This window comes from Gadus chalcogrammus, chromosome 7, assembly GCF_026213295.1.
Source record: "Gadus chalcogrammus isolate NIFS_2021 chromosome 7, NIFS_Gcha_1.0, whole genome shotgun sequence".
In the NCBI taxonomy this organism is placed as follows: domain Eukaryota; kingdom Metazoa; phylum Chordata; class Actinopteri; order Gadiformes; family Gadidae; genus Gadus; species Gadus chalcogrammus.
In genome coordinates this window covers 13,449,405-13,466,186 of record NC_079418.1, presented here as the reverse complement: position 1 = coordinate 13,466,186, position 16,782 = coordinate 13,449,405, and the positions used below count along the sequence as shown (strand labels likewise).

Genomic DNA, 16,782 nt, shown 5'->3' with positions numbered 1-16,782 from the left:
TATATATAGATATATATACAGTGTATATATATTTATATATACACTGTATATATATATGTATAATTGAGCTGATTGATGTGTTCTGTCCCTGCTAAATCAATCTTCCCTAACACAACCCTCCACTTAACGTGTACAGTATATATCTCTTTCAGTTTGTGGTAAGATGTCTCCATAGCCAGGTTGGGTCCCAGTTTTAAACACAAACATCCCAGGGGACGGTGCTTCCTGTGTGGGGTCACAGCCCAGTGAAAGACAACAACAACACACTATTTTCCAGTTAGGCGTTAGGCGTTCTGCGTCTGAACGAACCCTGCGGCCCTGCAGTTATCCCCCAGGGGCCCGGGGCTTCCCGCTGGGCAGGGCCCGGCTTTATAAACACTGAGAGCTGCTGCTGCTGCTGCAACACATATTTTTGGTAGCAGGCCATAATGTAGACCCAGGGGTGTTCACGGGGCACAGGGGTGCGGGCGGACTGGAGGAGAGGGAGTGTGGCGCCTGCGGCACCTCCTCACCTCCAGCCTCAGGGTGGAGTAATGTTATCACAGTTTAGAAAACACACACACACATATATTCACACACACACACACACACATATATTCACACACACACACACACACACACACACACACACACACACATATATAGATACGCAGACACGCACATATATACACAAACACACACGCACACACAAACGCACAGCCACACCCATATATATAGACACGCACATATATACACACACAGACATACACAAACACATATACAAACATACACACACTCGCACACCCACACACACACACACCCAAACACACATATAGACACACAGACACACACATATATACACACACAAACATACACACACACACACACACACACACACAAACATAGTAACACAAACATACACACAAGCACACACACAAACACACACACACACACACACACACACACCCATCAGCAACTTTCGTCACTTCATGTATAGACCCAAGAGATGGTGGCTCACGACGCTGGCCACAGTGAACGTTGTGGTGACGGCGTGGTGACAAACAGAGGTGGAGAATGGAGCTGGTTTCTGGCAACCCCCCCCCTAGCCCCCTGCGGTGAACCCTCTTGACCTCCTTTATTTTATTTTATTTTTCCAGCCATGACCCCTTGGTGTTTTTCCGGGCGGGAATGTTAGCGCATGCCGCTGTTTCCATCCAGCGGGCAGGAAATGCATCATAGCTCATTGTAGGGGGACAGGAAAGAGTAAAAATACTTAATAACAAGCCGTGCCAAGGCCCACCGATCTGGGAGTCAACCTCATGGGCACCAGGTTTGACACACTGCTGGACTGTAGGTTTATTCTCTTTAATACCTTGTCTTGTGTGTTACATCCTAAAGCAAGGGGTTAGATTCGACCAGAGCAGGTCGATACAGTCGACCGCCAGACTTGAACCCACTGGTAGACATGATGCCTCCGCAACCCCTTATGTTTTGAACTGAGGACAATTTTGATTTGCTCAGCACATTTTATGTGCAGAAAGAGTATATTGAGTGTGGTTGTTAAGTCTTCATAGTCTGTAGCTGTCGTAGAGGCCACAAAATGTGGAATCCCCAACAGCTATTCTTATTTCTTATATAAGCTAAGTATCCCACTGACAGGAACAGGGATAGTCTATAATCATGGAGGGTTCCAGCCAAAAGGTTGATGGTTCGAACCCCAATATCCACATCCTTGAGCACGATGCCCTAACCCCTACCTGCTGCCGAATGTGTAGTGACATGTTGCTTAACTAAAAGTTGCTTAGGAAAAATAGATCTGAAAAATGACAAAATTGTAAATAGTAAAAGTATGTCGAACTGCATTAATGAGCGCTTTAAGGAGTGTTCTTCCCAGTTAAGAAAATGTTATGTATGATGTGCTGTCCGGTGGTGAACAGGGTATTGCGACTAGACCCAAAACCCCGGAAGCGAATCTTTAAAGACGAGAGAAAAGAAGAAACCCAAAACATAAAAGGTAGCCATTCGGCATGAAAGGGAATGTTAGCAGAGGATAAAGGGAAGCGCCCCCATCGGCCCCTACCTCCAAAATAAACACCTCCTCCTTCTGCCCCCCCCCCCCCCCCCCCCCTTCCCAACACACACACACATACTAGTCTGAGGTATCCGGGGCGGAAATTCTAGAAGACAGGAACAGGGAGATAGCAACGCACGGTTTGGGAATGGAGGATGTGTGACGCGGTTCCTCAGCATCATGGCTGTGTTGCCCCCCTGCTCCTTCACATCTCCTCCTCCATTCCCCACCACCGCTGCCAAACACACACACACTGATTGGAGGAATTTAATGTCACCTCCTGTTATTGTCATGGGAGCAGCGAACGTTCCATTCACAGTGGATTGTAGAAGTATGAAAGGGGAGGAGGAGGGGAGGGGAGGAGGGGGAGGAGGAGGGGGGGAGGGGAAGGAGGAGGGGGGAGGGGGAGGAAAGTGTGAGAAGAGGGGGGGGGTCACATTCTTTTCAACATAAATAACTATTGCATGTGTATTTATGAAAATAGGATATATATATATATATATATATATATATATATATATATATATATATATATATATAAATAAATGTAGTATAGACACAGAACCCTATTAACCCTAGGAGCGCATTGCTCTCTCTGTTCATTGATACCACAATGTTGCTTTTAGACGCACGGCGATTAGAAATAATCAGGCTCGGAAATATATAGGGGACTATATTCCCTGATCATATGAGTAGAAAGCAGAACTCATTAATAAACTAACTAGTAACAGACAAATGTTTTAAACATTTTTTAAAATATTAAACTCATTGTTGATTCGTCCAGCTCCTAGTTTAAGATCCTTACTAACAAAAAAGAAAACTTTACAACTGATCCCACCTCCTTTCAATCCACACCGAAATCAACCTGTTTCCATTCTCCGTCGAAAGGTTTGATAAACTCAACAAAGGACTGGACATTTGTGATGGTTAAAGACGTTATTTTCTTATCCTCCATAGAGCCTAAAGAGACTGCTGAGCTTGGGAGAGTCTACAAGACAACACGCCATAACGCAACAGTTCTGAGGCTGGGGTGACACTGTTGTGTTTAGTACATAAACCATCAGATGTCGCTTGAGGGCCTCTGGGTCAATGTGATGAATGGCCTTTTTCACACACACACACACACACACACACACACACACACACACACACACACACACACACACACACACACACACACACACACACACACACACACACACACACACACACACACACACACACACACACACACAAAACTATAATTTCCTATAGTGAAAGAGACTAAAACCTACAGTACCTTCGAGAGCCTAATATCTTTGTAGTATGATGAGTTGTTTGAATGGTATGAGCATCTCTACACAGATCCCAGTCAGACGACTATACACAACTATGCTGGGTCAATAAGAGTCATAAGGTTACGCAAAACTAAGTGACACTCACCTTCCAGCCTGCAGAGCTATTGCTGTCTCCTTTATCCTTAAAATAGGGCACACTCTTGACCATCCAGTCGTATATCTGAGCCAGGGTGAGACGCTTGTCGGGCGAGCTATCGATCGCCTTTGTGATCAGGTCGGCGTAGGACATGTTCCCCCAAGCATTGCGGCGGGACGAGCTGCTCTTCCGCTGCGCGAGAGACGAGGAGCTGATGGAGGGACAGCTTGAAGAGGGAGGCGCGAGCCCGGCCACCTGTGGACGGGGCGGCTGGAGCCCCGCGCGGTGACTCTGATGTGTCTGATGTTGCCGCCCTGCAGGGTGCACGTGAGCCGCCGCCGAGTTTTCAAGAGTGTGAAACTCGCTGCACACACTCTGGTTGGGAGGTTGTTGCTCATCTTCAAAGTCGTCGGTCTCCTCCAGCAGAGCGAGGTTACCGATGAAGTCCGCGTTCCTCCCCCCGGGTTCTTGTTTCACCGACGGATCCGGGGAAGAGGTGTTGGAGGATCCCCCAGGTTCGATGACCTCCGGACGGGGCAGGGGCCAGGTGCATGACCGGGGACGAGAGAGCGGTTCAAAGTCCGGGTCGATTTCGAGCAATTGTTGCCGCGGGATCTCAGTCATGTCTGTTGTTCGTGTTGTTAAACGGCGAGTGAGAAATAGCTTGCGATTAAAAAAAACAACGATGACATGGATTGGACTCGAGCAGCAGGCATCGCACAATAAGACTCTTTAGAAGCGCGGCCTCCCGGTGTCAGCATGCTCCTGCAGCCTCGTCAAACTGAACACACGCTGTTCTGGTCCACATCCACTCTGCGTGGAGCGCCTAATCTGTGACTGTTAGGGCAGCTCTGTTATCACGGTAGACACCCAGAGTGTCCTGGAGTGACAACTTGTGGCCAATGACTGCTAAACATCACACTGTAGGCTGGATTGCCCTATCGTAGTAAACATGTAAGAAATAACACATTTAAATAGTTTAAATGTAATAGAATTTGTTCTAAAATAGCCCACCTTTTTAAGCACACAGCCTAGGATACTGGATATCTTTTTTGATTTATGAAAGACATTATAGCCTATTGCACATATTTGTTACCGGATAGTTGAGATTTTAAGGTTAACTGTAATTTGTTCTCTTTGACAATATTTTTTTTATTATGCTTTCTGTAGTCACTTGGTTAATACAATGTGAATAGCCAGACCATAACAGAGTATTAAGTCAAATTTACTGAGTTAATCTACAACTGTAGACTACATTACGATTTCTATGATTGCACGTGTGAAATGGCGGCAACTAGTGGGCATACTAATACGGCATACTTTTTTAAACATTTTAAAGTTAGGCTGGACGGTCAGCCTGTTGGGCCCATTGAGACCTACACAAATACGATGCAGTACATACAGACTTTGTTTGTTAAATTAACATGAATATCAAAGTGAAGTGCGTGTCAGCTTTCAGTCAGCCCTGGATCACACACACTTTGAGCCATAAGGGGAAATGACAGGCCAACTTTTTTTGTCATGGTAGAATTATGATAAGAAATACGAGGATAAGCATACAAACGGGAGAAGTCATTAAATAAACAATACAAGGCGATTGTGTGTTTTTGGGTGTGAATGTGAACCATCTCGGTTTCTGTGTTTAGAACAAAAAGGTCAGAAAATAAGTATATTTTCTTTCAATAACATACAAACATGAATTGGATACCAGTGCATACGTGACATAAACACGTTTAGAGCCTTCTAACTCCATCCTCTCACAACGGCAGTCTTTGTGATGACACTTACTCAAATGATTGACCGAGTCGTTTTCAGTCTAATAAACTCTCCAGGGGGGGGTCAGTTCAGTGCGGACCTCCACGGTGCGTCCCCACATCCGACGCTGCGCGTGTTATAATATAAAGGTTCACAGACGGACTAGTTGAGGAACGCGGCGGCCTCCTTGAGCACATCCTCCTTCTCCTGGAAGTAGGTGCGGTACCAGTCGATGTGCTCCGTCTTCTGGCGCACGCTCAGGTGGTGGTTCCTGGAGAGGCCGGCCACCACCAGCTCCATGAAGTGGCGCACGGGGCCTTGGCGCGGGAAGCCCTCCTCCAGGTGGCGGTCCAGGAAGATGTGCTCGTGGAACGCCACCGCCGCCTCCTCCTCCAGGCCTTGAGAGAGGGACGAGTCGGGAGTTACAAAACAAATCAAGTCTTAAATACACTTTTTATTTCAAGTTGGTTTCTGTGGGTACTGGGGAGTCAAGTAGAGTCCATTTTATTTGGCTAGCAATTTTTCAAAGAAACAGTCGCAAAGGGCTTTATAGGCCATATTTGATGTCACCCCTAACCGTAGCCCCCTCAAACAGGGTAAGACTCCCTCAGTGAGGTATTGCCTTGTGTAGAGCCGGGATTGTTCCTTCTTGGTTTAAATGTTACATAAACTTGGTGAGGGTAATTGTTCTTGCATTACATTTTTTAAAGTCTGTGTCTGCAATTAAGTTGTTTTTGAAAATGTGCCACATGTAGCAAATTTATTTTGTAGTTCCTCAAATTGAAATTTTGCTATCTAACCTGGAAGACACTTCAGGGAATGAAAATGAATGGATGTAAATGTAATGGGAGGATGAGGAGAGTCAACTTAGGAGTTCAGAATGCCAGCCGAAAAAAAATCTGGGTTTGCTACCCTGCATCCGCAGACCGACTGTAGACATCCATGAACAAGATGCTGCGCCCCCTACCGTGATATGTGATTCCTTACAGTATCTTTAGAAAGAAGCATCGGCTAAATTAATAGCTCTCACCAATTTCATTGTCGATCGGGTACTGCCAAAGTCTTCCGTCTCTGGTCCACTCGATCATCTCCTCAAAGCCGTTCCTCGGCATATGATTGGCTGTCCGGACCAACAGATTGGCAAACTCTGTGTCCCACAAATTTGGCCCTGCTGTAAATATGACATCAAATGATTGCTAAAGTCAGAAGAACGTTGGAAGGCTGTAATACAAAATTGACTTTTGAAATGTAGCATAGCAATCTGCTAGCTAATGAAAATTTAACCTCATTCTAACTGCGTAGATTCATTTATTAAATCATATAAATCGACAGAGCGCTGAATGTAGGTTCAACAAGACATTGGTATCACCCATATTGCATACCTATTGCTGCGTCTGTACTTTCTTCATCAGTAGCAGGGTTGAAGATGCCCAGTCTTTTCCTTTCAAATAAGCTCTTCCTAAGAAAAATAGAAGACACGTGTATATGAGGACTGGATATGAAGAAATCATTCACAAAACACAATTCAATGATAAAATAAAATAAAGTAAATCACTTGTAGCCCCGGCCGTCCTCGTCAAAGTGGATTGTGTTGGAAGACCGCGTGTGCTGTCTGGGGGTCGGCCTGCCCACCTTCATGTCCGCAATGATGTTCCTGAGAGGAAAATAGTCCAAACGTTAATGATGAAATATGAATCTCTTTCAACATGGAATACAAGAATAAAATACAGAATAAACCTGCATTCAAATCATGCATGACATTTGAGTATACGATTTTCTTATATCTACATTGGCTGCAGGAGTGCGTGCATTTAATGTGGCCACATGTAGAATGTGTTCTCAAGTCCAACGCACCCTATATTGTTGGCCTCTCCTCTCTTGTGGTCCTCGGGCTCGGCCTCGTGCTGCCTCAGCTGCTGCAGGAGCTCAGACTCGGCCCGGCTGGGGTCGGGCAGAGAGGCGGCCGCCGCCGAGGCCGCCGCCACCAGCTCAGGACTCAGGCTGGCCACCGAGGGCTGTGCATCACTGCACAGGAAAAACATGTCTGATCAATAACTAAATCAAAGTAGGGCTATTCTTTGAGGGAGAGCATGTGGTTAGGGATAGGGTGTGTCAACTCCCAGCCATAAGGCTCTGGGTTTGATATTCAAAGATCCGCTGATTAAATCTCTGAGAAAGATGCAGAACAGCTATACCTGCTCATTCATTTCAGTCATCTTGAATAAATCACTGCAAATAGCTTTGGTTAGAGGTATTCTAAACCACTCAACAGTAAGAGTACAACTACCAGGGCATCGACTGCATTACATCGTGTTTCAGAAGGAGCGGTTGGATTTAGCAGAGGCTTGGTGACTCCGCCCCGTCTCTCGTCTCACCTCTGGATGGACGCCTCCACCGTAGCCTTCTGGAACATGCTGTGGGTGCTCTCCATAGCGGCTGGCTTGGGCGTTACCGTGGGCTCGTGGCGTGCCGGGATCTTCGTGCCTTTAGATCGTTTCTTACTGGTGGTGACGTCGACCTTCATGGCTACCAGAAGGTCTAGCAGACTCTCCTTTCCAGTCTTCACCCTCGGCTGCCTCTCCTCTGTTTTCTGTTGGTTTCCTTCTTCGGTCTTCAATGGTGTCTTCAACAGTGTCTCGCCCTGCTCCGGCAGATTGGTTCCTTCGCACTCGGCTGCCATCTCCACCTGCACCTGGTCGGTTGGGGTTGCCAACGAGTCACTGTCTTTGTGGGCATCTTCTTTGTCTTTCGCCTGAGGCGGTGGTGGAGCATTGTCTGGCAGATTGTTTCCTTCACACTCGGCTGTCATCTCCACCTTCGCCTGGTCGGTTGGTGCTGCCAACGATGCACTGTCTTTTTGGGCATCTTCCTTGTCCTTCAGCTGAGGAGGGGCTGGAGCATTTTCCTTGTTTTCACAGTAGCTGGTTGAACTTGTGTTGAAAGGGTTGATTCCCACGCTGCGTCCCAGCCTGGTGATAAACCAATGTATAGATGGCAGCTATTTACTTGGATACATCTTATATGGGGAAAGAATAACATAGGGACAACAGCAGCTAAGATGCTACTAATGTCTAGTGTTTATGTTTAACTTTACTCTGAAAAAATGTATCCCAATCTGAAATACTTTGCAATACATTGTCATGTTCACCATTGACATCTGAACCAACGTCAAAGACTGCAAATATGATTGATTAGGCAATAACAAACACGACACTTGATATAACTAATCATAGGGTACGCATACGCCCAAAGATAGCAGATTTGCTAAATAACAGCGATCTACACAAAATTCAGTATGAAACAACATCCGGAGTGAACGGCCTCCTGCTACGATTCTTCTTTCTTTTGGAAAAGCTCAAGGTCAGAGGTACTAACCTGTCACTTTGAAAGGAGCGACTAGTGCATCATCAACAAAGGCACTAAAGCCACCTCGCGTAATGGGCCGAATAAATGAATGAATAACGCTGCGTAACAGAGAAAGGCTGACATCCAGTACAGAAACAACTGTGTACAATTGAATTCAGGATGAATAAACTAGTGTCATAACGTATAACTGATAACGTGATCCATTCAGTGCAGGTCAACAGTTGATCAAAATATCCCACCTGAACACTGGAAGTGCAGCATGGTCGCATTTGGGTGGTAAAGCACCCGTTTGGTGAAGACTAAACGCACACTGACGAGCCGTACGGAGTAGACCCCGATACATTTTTGCTATTCCCAAAGCACAAAATCAGTATGTTTTATAACCCCAACAACCCCGGCAGTCTTATGTCCTTGCAATGCACGTTCCTGACGTTTCCTTCGGGTGCAGCAGGGAAATGTCACCGGCGCCGAACTACTCGGTTATGACGCTAGTTCCACTGCAGAAACGCAAGGAAGTTTCCATCAACTATTAAGTAAAAACATTCATAATTTAAAAATAAAAGGTTTTACAGCCAGAACGGTTTTTAAATTCAGCCATAAAAACCGCCAAATATCATAAAATAAAGACAGTATTTATTTCAGTATTTGGTGAACCTTTGCTGATGAGTGGTTGAACATCCAGTAGAGGGCGTTTGTTGTCTTATGAATCGAGTTATCGCGATAACATGACACAGCTCAACGTGAATCAAAATGGCGTTATTTCCGAAAAAGAGGTTGGAGCAGTTTCTAGTTAAATAGTTAAATGAAAATATGGATATAAATCCTGCGAAATTATTCTGGCCAGATATATTTTTGAAAATATTAGCACAATTTGTTTTATTTGCATACGTTTTCGTGCAGCTTTGATTGGGATACAATATCGCTACAACACGGGTAAGAGCGCTAACACTGGCTAAATAACTAGCATTCAAGCTAAACATCTAGAAACTTCATAATCACAAAATTGTTGCATGCATTGTATAACCACCTGAACAATACCTTCGTATGTTTATTTATATTTTGGTTGAGTATTGTGCACGAATAGTGGGTTGTGTTGGGTTGTGGGTGGGATACACGTCTTCCAGTGAGAAACCCCGCCGTCCATGTACACGAATGGTTTGGTTCAGTCAGTAAGCGCTGAAATAGCCTCGATAATAGAAGAATCCCGCCTCACTATATGGTCAAATAAAACATAAACAGCACAAAACCTGCACGATATCTTAATTTGACTGTTTGTCAAATTACAATTATTTCAAATTGTATAAACTGTTGTAAATAATTTGGCATGTTCCTTAACGCAAAAGTTCCATGTTTACTATTATTCCGTTTATGGTTCAACAACCCAACTAGAAGTTCAGTTAACTGTTAACACAACACAGTATTCCGAGTATTTTGATACTTCTTAGGGCAAGTAGCTAGGACAGCATGCATGTATACACAAACCAAGCAGTGTTTAAGTGTACTAGTCTGCTTCTAGAATGCGTTGTAATTTAAATTGTAAGTGTTTCTGACACACCCACCTAACATAACGGGGTGCTATACTCTGTGATCCTTAGCAGCCATGGCGGAGGAGCGTCGGCCAAAGCAGTGCACTGTGGTCGTGCCCACGGAATCAATGAAGGCCATGGCAGAGTCTATAGGTGTAGGCCAGCTGCAAGAGGAGAGTTGCGTTGCCCTCAGTGACGAGGTCAGCTACAGAATTAAAGAAATTGCCCAGGTAAGTGGCAGTGGCAGCTACTTCTAATAAAACTGCTACGGGATGTTGCATTGTAACGTAAACTCAAATCCCTTTTCCGTATATTTCTCACAGGATGCTCTTAAGTTCATGCACCACGGAAAGCGGCGCAAATTAACAACCAGTGACATCGATAACGCGCTCAAGCTAAAAAATGTAGAGGTGAGAAAGGTCCCAACACCTGCCACATCAAGTACTCGTGAACAAGGAAGTGATGTCAAACCGGTGGTAGTATTCCTTCTGTCCCTGGTGTCATCCTCTCACTAACCCTGAGATGCCCTCCTGCTTCCCTCGCCTGCAGCCCTTGTACGGCTTCCAGTCCCAGGACTTCATCCCCTTCCGCTTCGCCAGCGGCGGCGGCAGGGAGCTTCACTTCTACGAAGAGAAAGAAGTGGACCTGAGTGACATCATCAACACGCCCCTGCCCCGTGTGCCCCTAGACGTTTCCCTCAAAGGTAACCCACGTGTGCTCATCTTGCCTTCTCCTTCCGTTCAATTCTGCCGAACGAGAGGTTCTAGCCTGAATTTGTAAGCCGGGTGAGTTGACCCTTCCGTCCTGTTTTGATCCCCACAGCCCATTGGTTAAGCATTGACGGTGTGCAGCCTGCGATACCTGAAAATCCACCGCCAGGTGAGACTTTGAGCTCTTTTCGGGGTTGACCTCTTGCAAAAAATCTTTTTTTTAAATTGAATTGCCATTAAAAAACATGCTTTCTGTATTACAGCTCCTAAAGAGCAGCAAAAGGCTGAATCCACAGAGCCTCTGAAAGTGGTCAAGCCTGGCCAAGAGGAGGATGGCATACAGAACAAGACCCAGGGCGCAACTTCCGCAGAGAGCAAAGGTCAGCAGCTGGCATTCACCAAATCCTGCTCCAATACAGACTTCAAATTCACAACTTCAAGTGTTGTGTTTACATTTTGCAAGTGTGTCTAGTTGTGCTCCTCTCAGGCACTGTGCGCTTGTCTCAGAGGACGTTCCGAATGAATGATGATCATTTTGTCGCCACCTCAGGAAAGGATAAGGGTCTGAGGCTGAAGCCGCGCAGCACCCACGAGCTCTCTGTGGAGCAGCAGCTGTACTACAAGGAGATCACAGAGGCCTGCGTGGGCTCCTGCGAAGCCAAGAGAGCCGTAAGTCTTGTCTGTATGCTGGTGACGTTTCAAACGGGCACCCAGATCGCTTGACCTCATCGCCTTTCACATTGGCCCAGACGAATGGAAATTGATACTCAACTTCTAGACATTTAATGAATAAACCTTCTTTGCTATCCTGAAACTGTAAATCCGTAGTCGGTCTATGTAACTAGTGGTAGAATTGGTTTGAAACAGGGCCGTCAAGTGAAAGCTTCTACCATGAATCTGATGAATATATTTGAAATGTATTGTTTTTTTAAAGACCTCAAGGAAAGGAAGAAGGAATAATTTTAAGTGAAGGATATGGAGGTTATTCAACTCTTGACTACTGTATGTTTGTTTGCGTTTGCCGCCTCCAGGAGGCACTGCAGAGTATCGCCACGGACCCTGGGCTCTACCAGATGCTCCCCAGGTTCAGCACGTTCATCTCTGAGGGGGTGAGCTTATTTTATTTATTTATTTTTCAAGATTATTTTTGTAGATAACACTGATGTACTACAGTATATGTGTATAATGTATCTGTCTGATGTACCCGATAAGCACTAATCGTCCCAGCTCTGTTCCCCGTCAGGTGCGTGTGAATGTGGTGCAGAACAACCTGGCTCTGCTCATCTATCTGATGCGGATGGTGAAGGCTCTGATGGACAACCCCACCCTCTACCTGGAGAAATACGTGAGTGATGGTTCAGATCAACGCACAGGTCGCACATCTCCTTTGCTGTCCCAGCGCTGTAGGATTAGGGCTAGGGTGTTTGGACTCCCAGGTCAGCCAAACGATCCATAAATCCCAATGTTGTTTGCAGAGGTTTCTCCTCCAACTCCTGCCATTGAAATGTGAAGATCTTTTCAACGTAGAGTTTCTATGATGAGTGATTAAATTGATCAGAGGTTTATTCAAATGCTTAAAGCATAAAACTATTCTTTCTTCCCCTTGTTCAGCTGCACGAGCTCATCCCGGCCGTGGTGACCTGTATCGTGAGCAAGCAGCTGTGCTTGCGGCCGGATGTGGACAACCACTGGGCCCTGCGCGACTTTGCTGCCCGCCTCATGGCCCAGAGCTGCAAGACCTTCAGCACCACCACCAACAACATCCAGTCCCGCATCACCAAGACATTCACTAAGGTACGGTGCCTTGAGTCTGTCATGTTGCCATGTAGTCATGTTCATTTATTCATCCTTCTAAGCCTAACGCCCCTCAAACCAATCCTTGTTTCTTCCCTAATTCACCAGTAACGTAACATAAAAAAAGAATTGCCCAATGGAATGACAAGAAAGCCAATACCTAAGTTGATTTGTCATACTTTTCAAAAGCTTGCACCTAATCCCGTAGCTTACTCTTCATGAAACAACCGTAACCTTCTCACTGCGACTGCTGTCTGAATAATGGTGGCCTCAGCTCATTGACCCTCTCTGTCTGTTGCAGAGCTGGCTGGACGAGAAGACCCAGTGGACCACTCGCTACGGCTGCATCGCAGGGCTGTCCGAGCTTGGCGCTGACGTGAGTGGGCTGCGTCGTCACTGACCTCACCTTCCTCACTGCACTGTTGTCACTGTAGCCCCTTTACACCTTGTTCCGTTTCGTCTCTTGCAGGTGATAAAGACTCTGATTCTCCCCCGACTGACCATCGAGGGGGCTCGCATCAGAGCCGTGATGGACGGGCCCGTGGTCTCCAACATCGATAAGATCGGCGCGGACCACGTCCAGAGCCTCTTGTTGGTAAGAGCTTCAGGAAAGTCTCCACGATTGTGTCTGTGAGGCACAGGGCATAGATTTGCATCGAGTCGTTTGGCAGACACTTTTATCTTGTCTCTGCCAGAAGTGACTTTTGTGAGGCTGAGAACGAAGGCAGCCATCAATCTAAATTTGAATAACTTGTGCACAACTGACTTTCTTAAAAACATAGCTATAGTAATGAAACTGGAATTCTTTGTTATTATCAGTAGTCAAGTGCTTGATAGTTAAGAAGTAGTCTGTCTTTTGTACATCAATCTGCTTTGGATGGATAGTTGTATTGCATTCAAAATATAAATGTAGTATATAAAAATAGTTGATAAATAGTTGCCTTAATTCAAGTGTGTAACAGAAAGTGACCTTGTTTTTTGTTATTGTATAATCATTTATTTATCCCCCTCATCCTCTAAGAAACACTGTGCCAGTGTCATCGCCAAGACGCGGAACCCTCCGGACAACGTTGAGCAGTACCGGCTGGACTACGGCTACCTGGGTCCCATGCTCTGCTCCCACGTGGTCAAGGCCCGCACCCAGGCCGCGCTGCAGGCCCAGCAGGTCAACAGAACTACCTTAACAATCACACAGGTACTGGGACTCGGCACACCACAGGATGTTCTGTTCTATTGTTCAGTAGGGCACATCGTATTCCTTTGGTTACCGAGGTCTTTACAACACTCCTCGTGTTCAACACGGGCTCCACCATCCTTCTGCTTTAGAACCGTCATCCAGAAATGGATTTCATTGCTTGTGCGCTTGGTTTTTAAAAACAAACCCAAACCCAAAACACCTCTTCTAGGTTTGTTTGCTTGTGAGGACTCCTTCTCTAGGTTAAACGTATGCTAATGCATGCGTGCCCTCTTTATAGAGCGATATGGTTACCCGGTCTCCTGCTGGTTAATCGTGCTGAAACACGCCTGTCCTCCACTTATTGAGACTGAATTAAACTGTTTAAAGGAGCAGGCCGCAATGCAGCAGCAGAAGGAAAATTAAATAGCATTTTTTAAAGATGGCGTCCGGGGGTTCGTTGGTCCTATAAATGGACAACATTGTACGCGGGGTGAGAGTTCATTAGAGTTGTGTAGTAGTGCTGCACTGGTGTATGTTGTGTGGTATGACGTGTGTGTGTGTGTGTGTGTGTGTGTGTGTGTTGTTGTGTTGCAGCCTCGCCCCACCCTCACAGTCTCCCAGAGCAGCCTCGGGGGCTCCGGGGGGCCTCGGACCCCCAGCATCATCAAGGTGCCCAGCTCCCTCACCCTGATGTCCCCCCGCCCGGGGACGCCCACTCAGCCCTCTCCGCCAGCCACCAAGTACATCGTCATGGCAACCAGCTCGGGAGCGTCGTCGACCCAACAGGTGACGGGCGGGCATTCAGTTCAGACCAGAAGGCCGACACACTCTCAAGTCTGGAGGGTTTTCTTTTAAGCAAGAGATTTATGTCCTTTTATTATGAAGGATTTAAGTCAAAATTATTGTTCATGACTTAAAAAGCGGATCAACAATTCTGTATTGGAAGTCATGATTTTAAATGAGTTTGCCCCTATTTTTCCATCAGGTGGCGAAGTTTAACAAGCCATCTTAGATTCTTGAATATTGTGGGAGTTTTGACCACTTCCAGGCAATTTCATGGGCTTTATTCACCTAGCAGCCATTGGTCTAGGTAGGCAAAGATGGCTGCTAACGAGATGGTGCGATGGTAATGGCTCAGTTATGGTTGTACGTCGACACAACGCAATGACCACGCAGTGAACCGGTTTGGGTTCTGCGTCGGGTTTACGTTACAAGGGTCCACAAGGGCGTTATGGGGCCGTAAACCCCCTTTGCGTTGCGTCGACATCCAACCATAGCTAAGCCTTAAGGCCCCAAGGTGTGATGATGTCATACAAAGTTTCCTTCCACAACGGGGGGGCGGCCGGGTGTTATTCAACACCGGTAGAAGCAAACATGAACCATGGCCTCTGTTCCTCCTCCAGGTGATCACGCTGAGCTCCTCCCAGTCGGGCGGCACCAGCACGGTGCAGAGCGCCACCTCGGGCCTGCAGCCCCTGGTGAAGCTGGAGTCCGGGGGCGGGCCGGGGCTGACGGCGTCGCGGCCCATGCAGAAGTACATCGTGGTGTCCCTCCCCTCTTCGGCGTCCCTGGACGGCAAGGGCTCCGGGCTCACAGCCATCTCCTCCTCCACGGCCCAGCTGGAGGCCGGCATGAAGCTGGAGAGGTCCGACTCCCCTGGGGCGAGCACGCACTGAGACTAAGCCCGGACTGTAACCTCACGTACACACACACGTGCACACAAACACACATACATAACTCCACACACACAAACACACAAATTGTAAATAACTTCATGTTCTATAAGAAAAAAAAATCAGTAGGTCAATGGGACATTTGTAATGGTTCGGCTGATATTCTGATTTTGTTTACCTTTTTTAACTCTTAAATAAATCTGATTTTGTAAGAACTTTGCTTGTATTTGAGTTTTTCTTCAAATTAAGAATGGGAAAACATCGAAATTTACCAACACAATTGTGCCAACAATCAAGATTTCTTTGAACATTGAAAGCATTAATTTGAACGTTCCCCCAATCACTAAAAACAGGGAAATGCAATCTTATGTATAAGCTAATGAACATGGAAATGAACATTCAATGAATTGGATGGTACCTGTACTGTATATCCTCTGTCCCCTTCACAGCATCAACAATGCTGTGAAGGGGATTTCTAATTTCTTAAACTTCAACATCAGGCCAATTCATGAATTAGTTTTCCGCGGTCACCTGCTGCTGCCGATACAGGGGCAGGGGCCCTGGGCAAAGCTTTTCCTTCCATTGGTATGAGACAGGGTTTCCACTGGTAATGGCCGCTAGTAATAGTTGCACTTTAACAGAACGCTAAATTTCCTGGTTGCCATTCTCTCAAGTGCCGTTGAGCACTGGGAAACGTCAAAGTGGAGATCATTCACATAAAGATGTCCATCAGAAAACCATCCTCACCAATTCATCATGCCACAAGAAGTTCTACCCAGTATGCAATCTAGAATATAATCTACTTAAAAGTGTGATCAAGATCCCCACTCAGACACAGATATGCAGCACATATACCGTACACCTATAACCTTAAAGTACCTCTGCTCACGATTTGAGCCTATTCTCACTCGATTTGACATGAGGCCATCCTACGCGAGGAGAGGTCGTCCGCCACATTCTTTGTTTAAAAATGATGCATCATCAAATGAATGCATTCAATTGTCTACTGGTCCTCCTCGGGTTTTTTTTTTATGAATATGCCGGTCCATGGAACAAAAAAGGGTTGGGAACACCTGAAATAGACTTCACAGTCCATTTAGTGCTACTGGAGGTATACAAGTGTTGTATGAAGATATACCTGGGCCTAGCGAAGTTGGCCTGAAGTAACCTAATTTATCCAGTTGCTAATGTGCTTAAACCAACCAGCGTCGAGGATCAATAACGTGGGCATATAGAGAGATAGGGGGTCAAGAAGAGTCCATCTTGTTCTGTACAGACAGGGGGTCAAGAATATTGCATCCTGTTTTGCCCTGACAGA

The 16,782-nt window shown here is 46.1% G+C and overlaps 3 protein-coding genes across 4 annotated transcripts in view; 1 reads left to right on the top strand and 2 right to left on the bottom strand.

The window, feature by feature from the left end:
* The window catches only part of LOC130385882 (forkhead box protein O1-B-like), a 15,594-nt gene extending 11,305 nt beyond the window's left edge, over nt 1–4,289 (bottom strand). Inside the window, exon 1 of the mRNA XM_056594635.1 lies at nt 3,473–4,289. Within this exon, the coding sequence (XP_056450610.1) occupies nt 3,473–4,087 (615 nt within the window). The 5' untranslated portion in view covers nt 4,088–4,289. The remainder of the gene's footprint in view (nt 1–3,472) is intronic.
* A 311-nt stretch (nt 4,290–4,600) lies between these two features.
* mrps31 (mitochondrial ribosomal protein S31) lies at nt 4,601–9,029 on the bottom strand. Its single transcript, XM_056594636.1, has 7 exons — nt 8,824–9,029; nt 7,594–8,187; nt 7,073–7,243; nt 6,774–6,872; nt 6,601–6,677; nt 6,249–6,389; nt 4,601–5,616 (listed from the first exon to the last, which is right to left on the bottom strand). The coding sequence occupies exons 1-7, from the start codon at nt 8,925–8,927 to the stop codon at nt 5,381–5,383; spliced, it is 1,422 nt and encodes a 473-aa protein (XP_056450611.1). The 5' UTR covers nt 8,928–9,029; the 3' UTR covers nt 4,601–5,380.
* Nucleotides 9,030–9,295: 266 nt separating this feature from the next.
* Nucleotides 9,296–15,681, top strand: taf6 (TAF6 RNA polymerase II, TATA box binding protein (TBP)-associated factor). Of its 2 annotated transcripts, none has more exons than XM_056595491.1 (15): nt 9,296–9,517; nt 10,180–10,340; nt 10,434–10,520; nt 10,660–10,813; nt 10,933–10,989; nt 11,084–11,200; nt 11,371–11,489; nt 11,852–11,929; nt 12,064–12,165; nt 12,432–12,614; nt 12,916–12,990; nt 13,084–13,209; nt 13,636–13,809; nt 14,386–14,577; nt 15,195–15,681. In XM_056595491.1, exons 2-15 carry the CDS (start codon nt 10,185–10,187, stop codon nt 15,465–15,467), a joined length of 1,893 nt encoding a protein of 630 aa, XP_056451466.1. In that variant the 5' UTR covers nt 9,296–9,517; nt 10,180–10,184; the 3' UTR covers nt 15,468–15,681. The 2 variants fall into 2 exon arrangements, with proteins under 2 accessions (XP_056451466.1, XP_056451467.1); XM_056595492.1 differs by having other exon boundaries at nt 10,183–10,340; nt 15,195–15,674.
* The last annotated feature ends 1,101 nt before the right edge of the window (nt 15,682–16,782 follow it).

Excerpts from the sequence above, each read along its gene's own strand:
- taf6 (XM_056595491.1), top strand. The coding sequence starts at position 10,185 with ATGGCGGAGGAGCGTCGGCCAAAGCAGTGCACTGTGGTCGTGCCCACG. Across the intron at positions 10,990-11,083 it reads ACCTGAAAATCCACCGCCAG|CTCCTAAAGAGCAGCAAAAG; the intron begins GTGAGACTTTGA and ends TCTGTATTACAG. Across the intron at positions 11,930-12,063 it reads GCACGTTCATCTCTGAGGGG|GTGCGTGTGAATGTGGTGCA; the intron begins GTGAGCTTATTT and ends GTTCCCCGTCAG.
- mrps31 (XM_056594636.1), bottom strand. The coding sequence starts at position 8,927 with ATGTATCGGGGTCTACTCCGTACGGCTCGTCAGTGTGCGTTTAGTCTT. Across the intron at positions 7,244-7,593 it reads GTGGAGGCGTCCATCCAGAG|TGATGCACAGCCCTCGGTGG; the intron begins GTGAGACGAGAG and ends TTTCCTGTGCAG. Across the intron at positions 5,617-6,248 it reads CCCGATCGACAATGAAATTG|GCCTGGAGGAGGAGGCGGCG; the intron begins GTGAGAGCTATT and ends CCCTCTCTCAAG.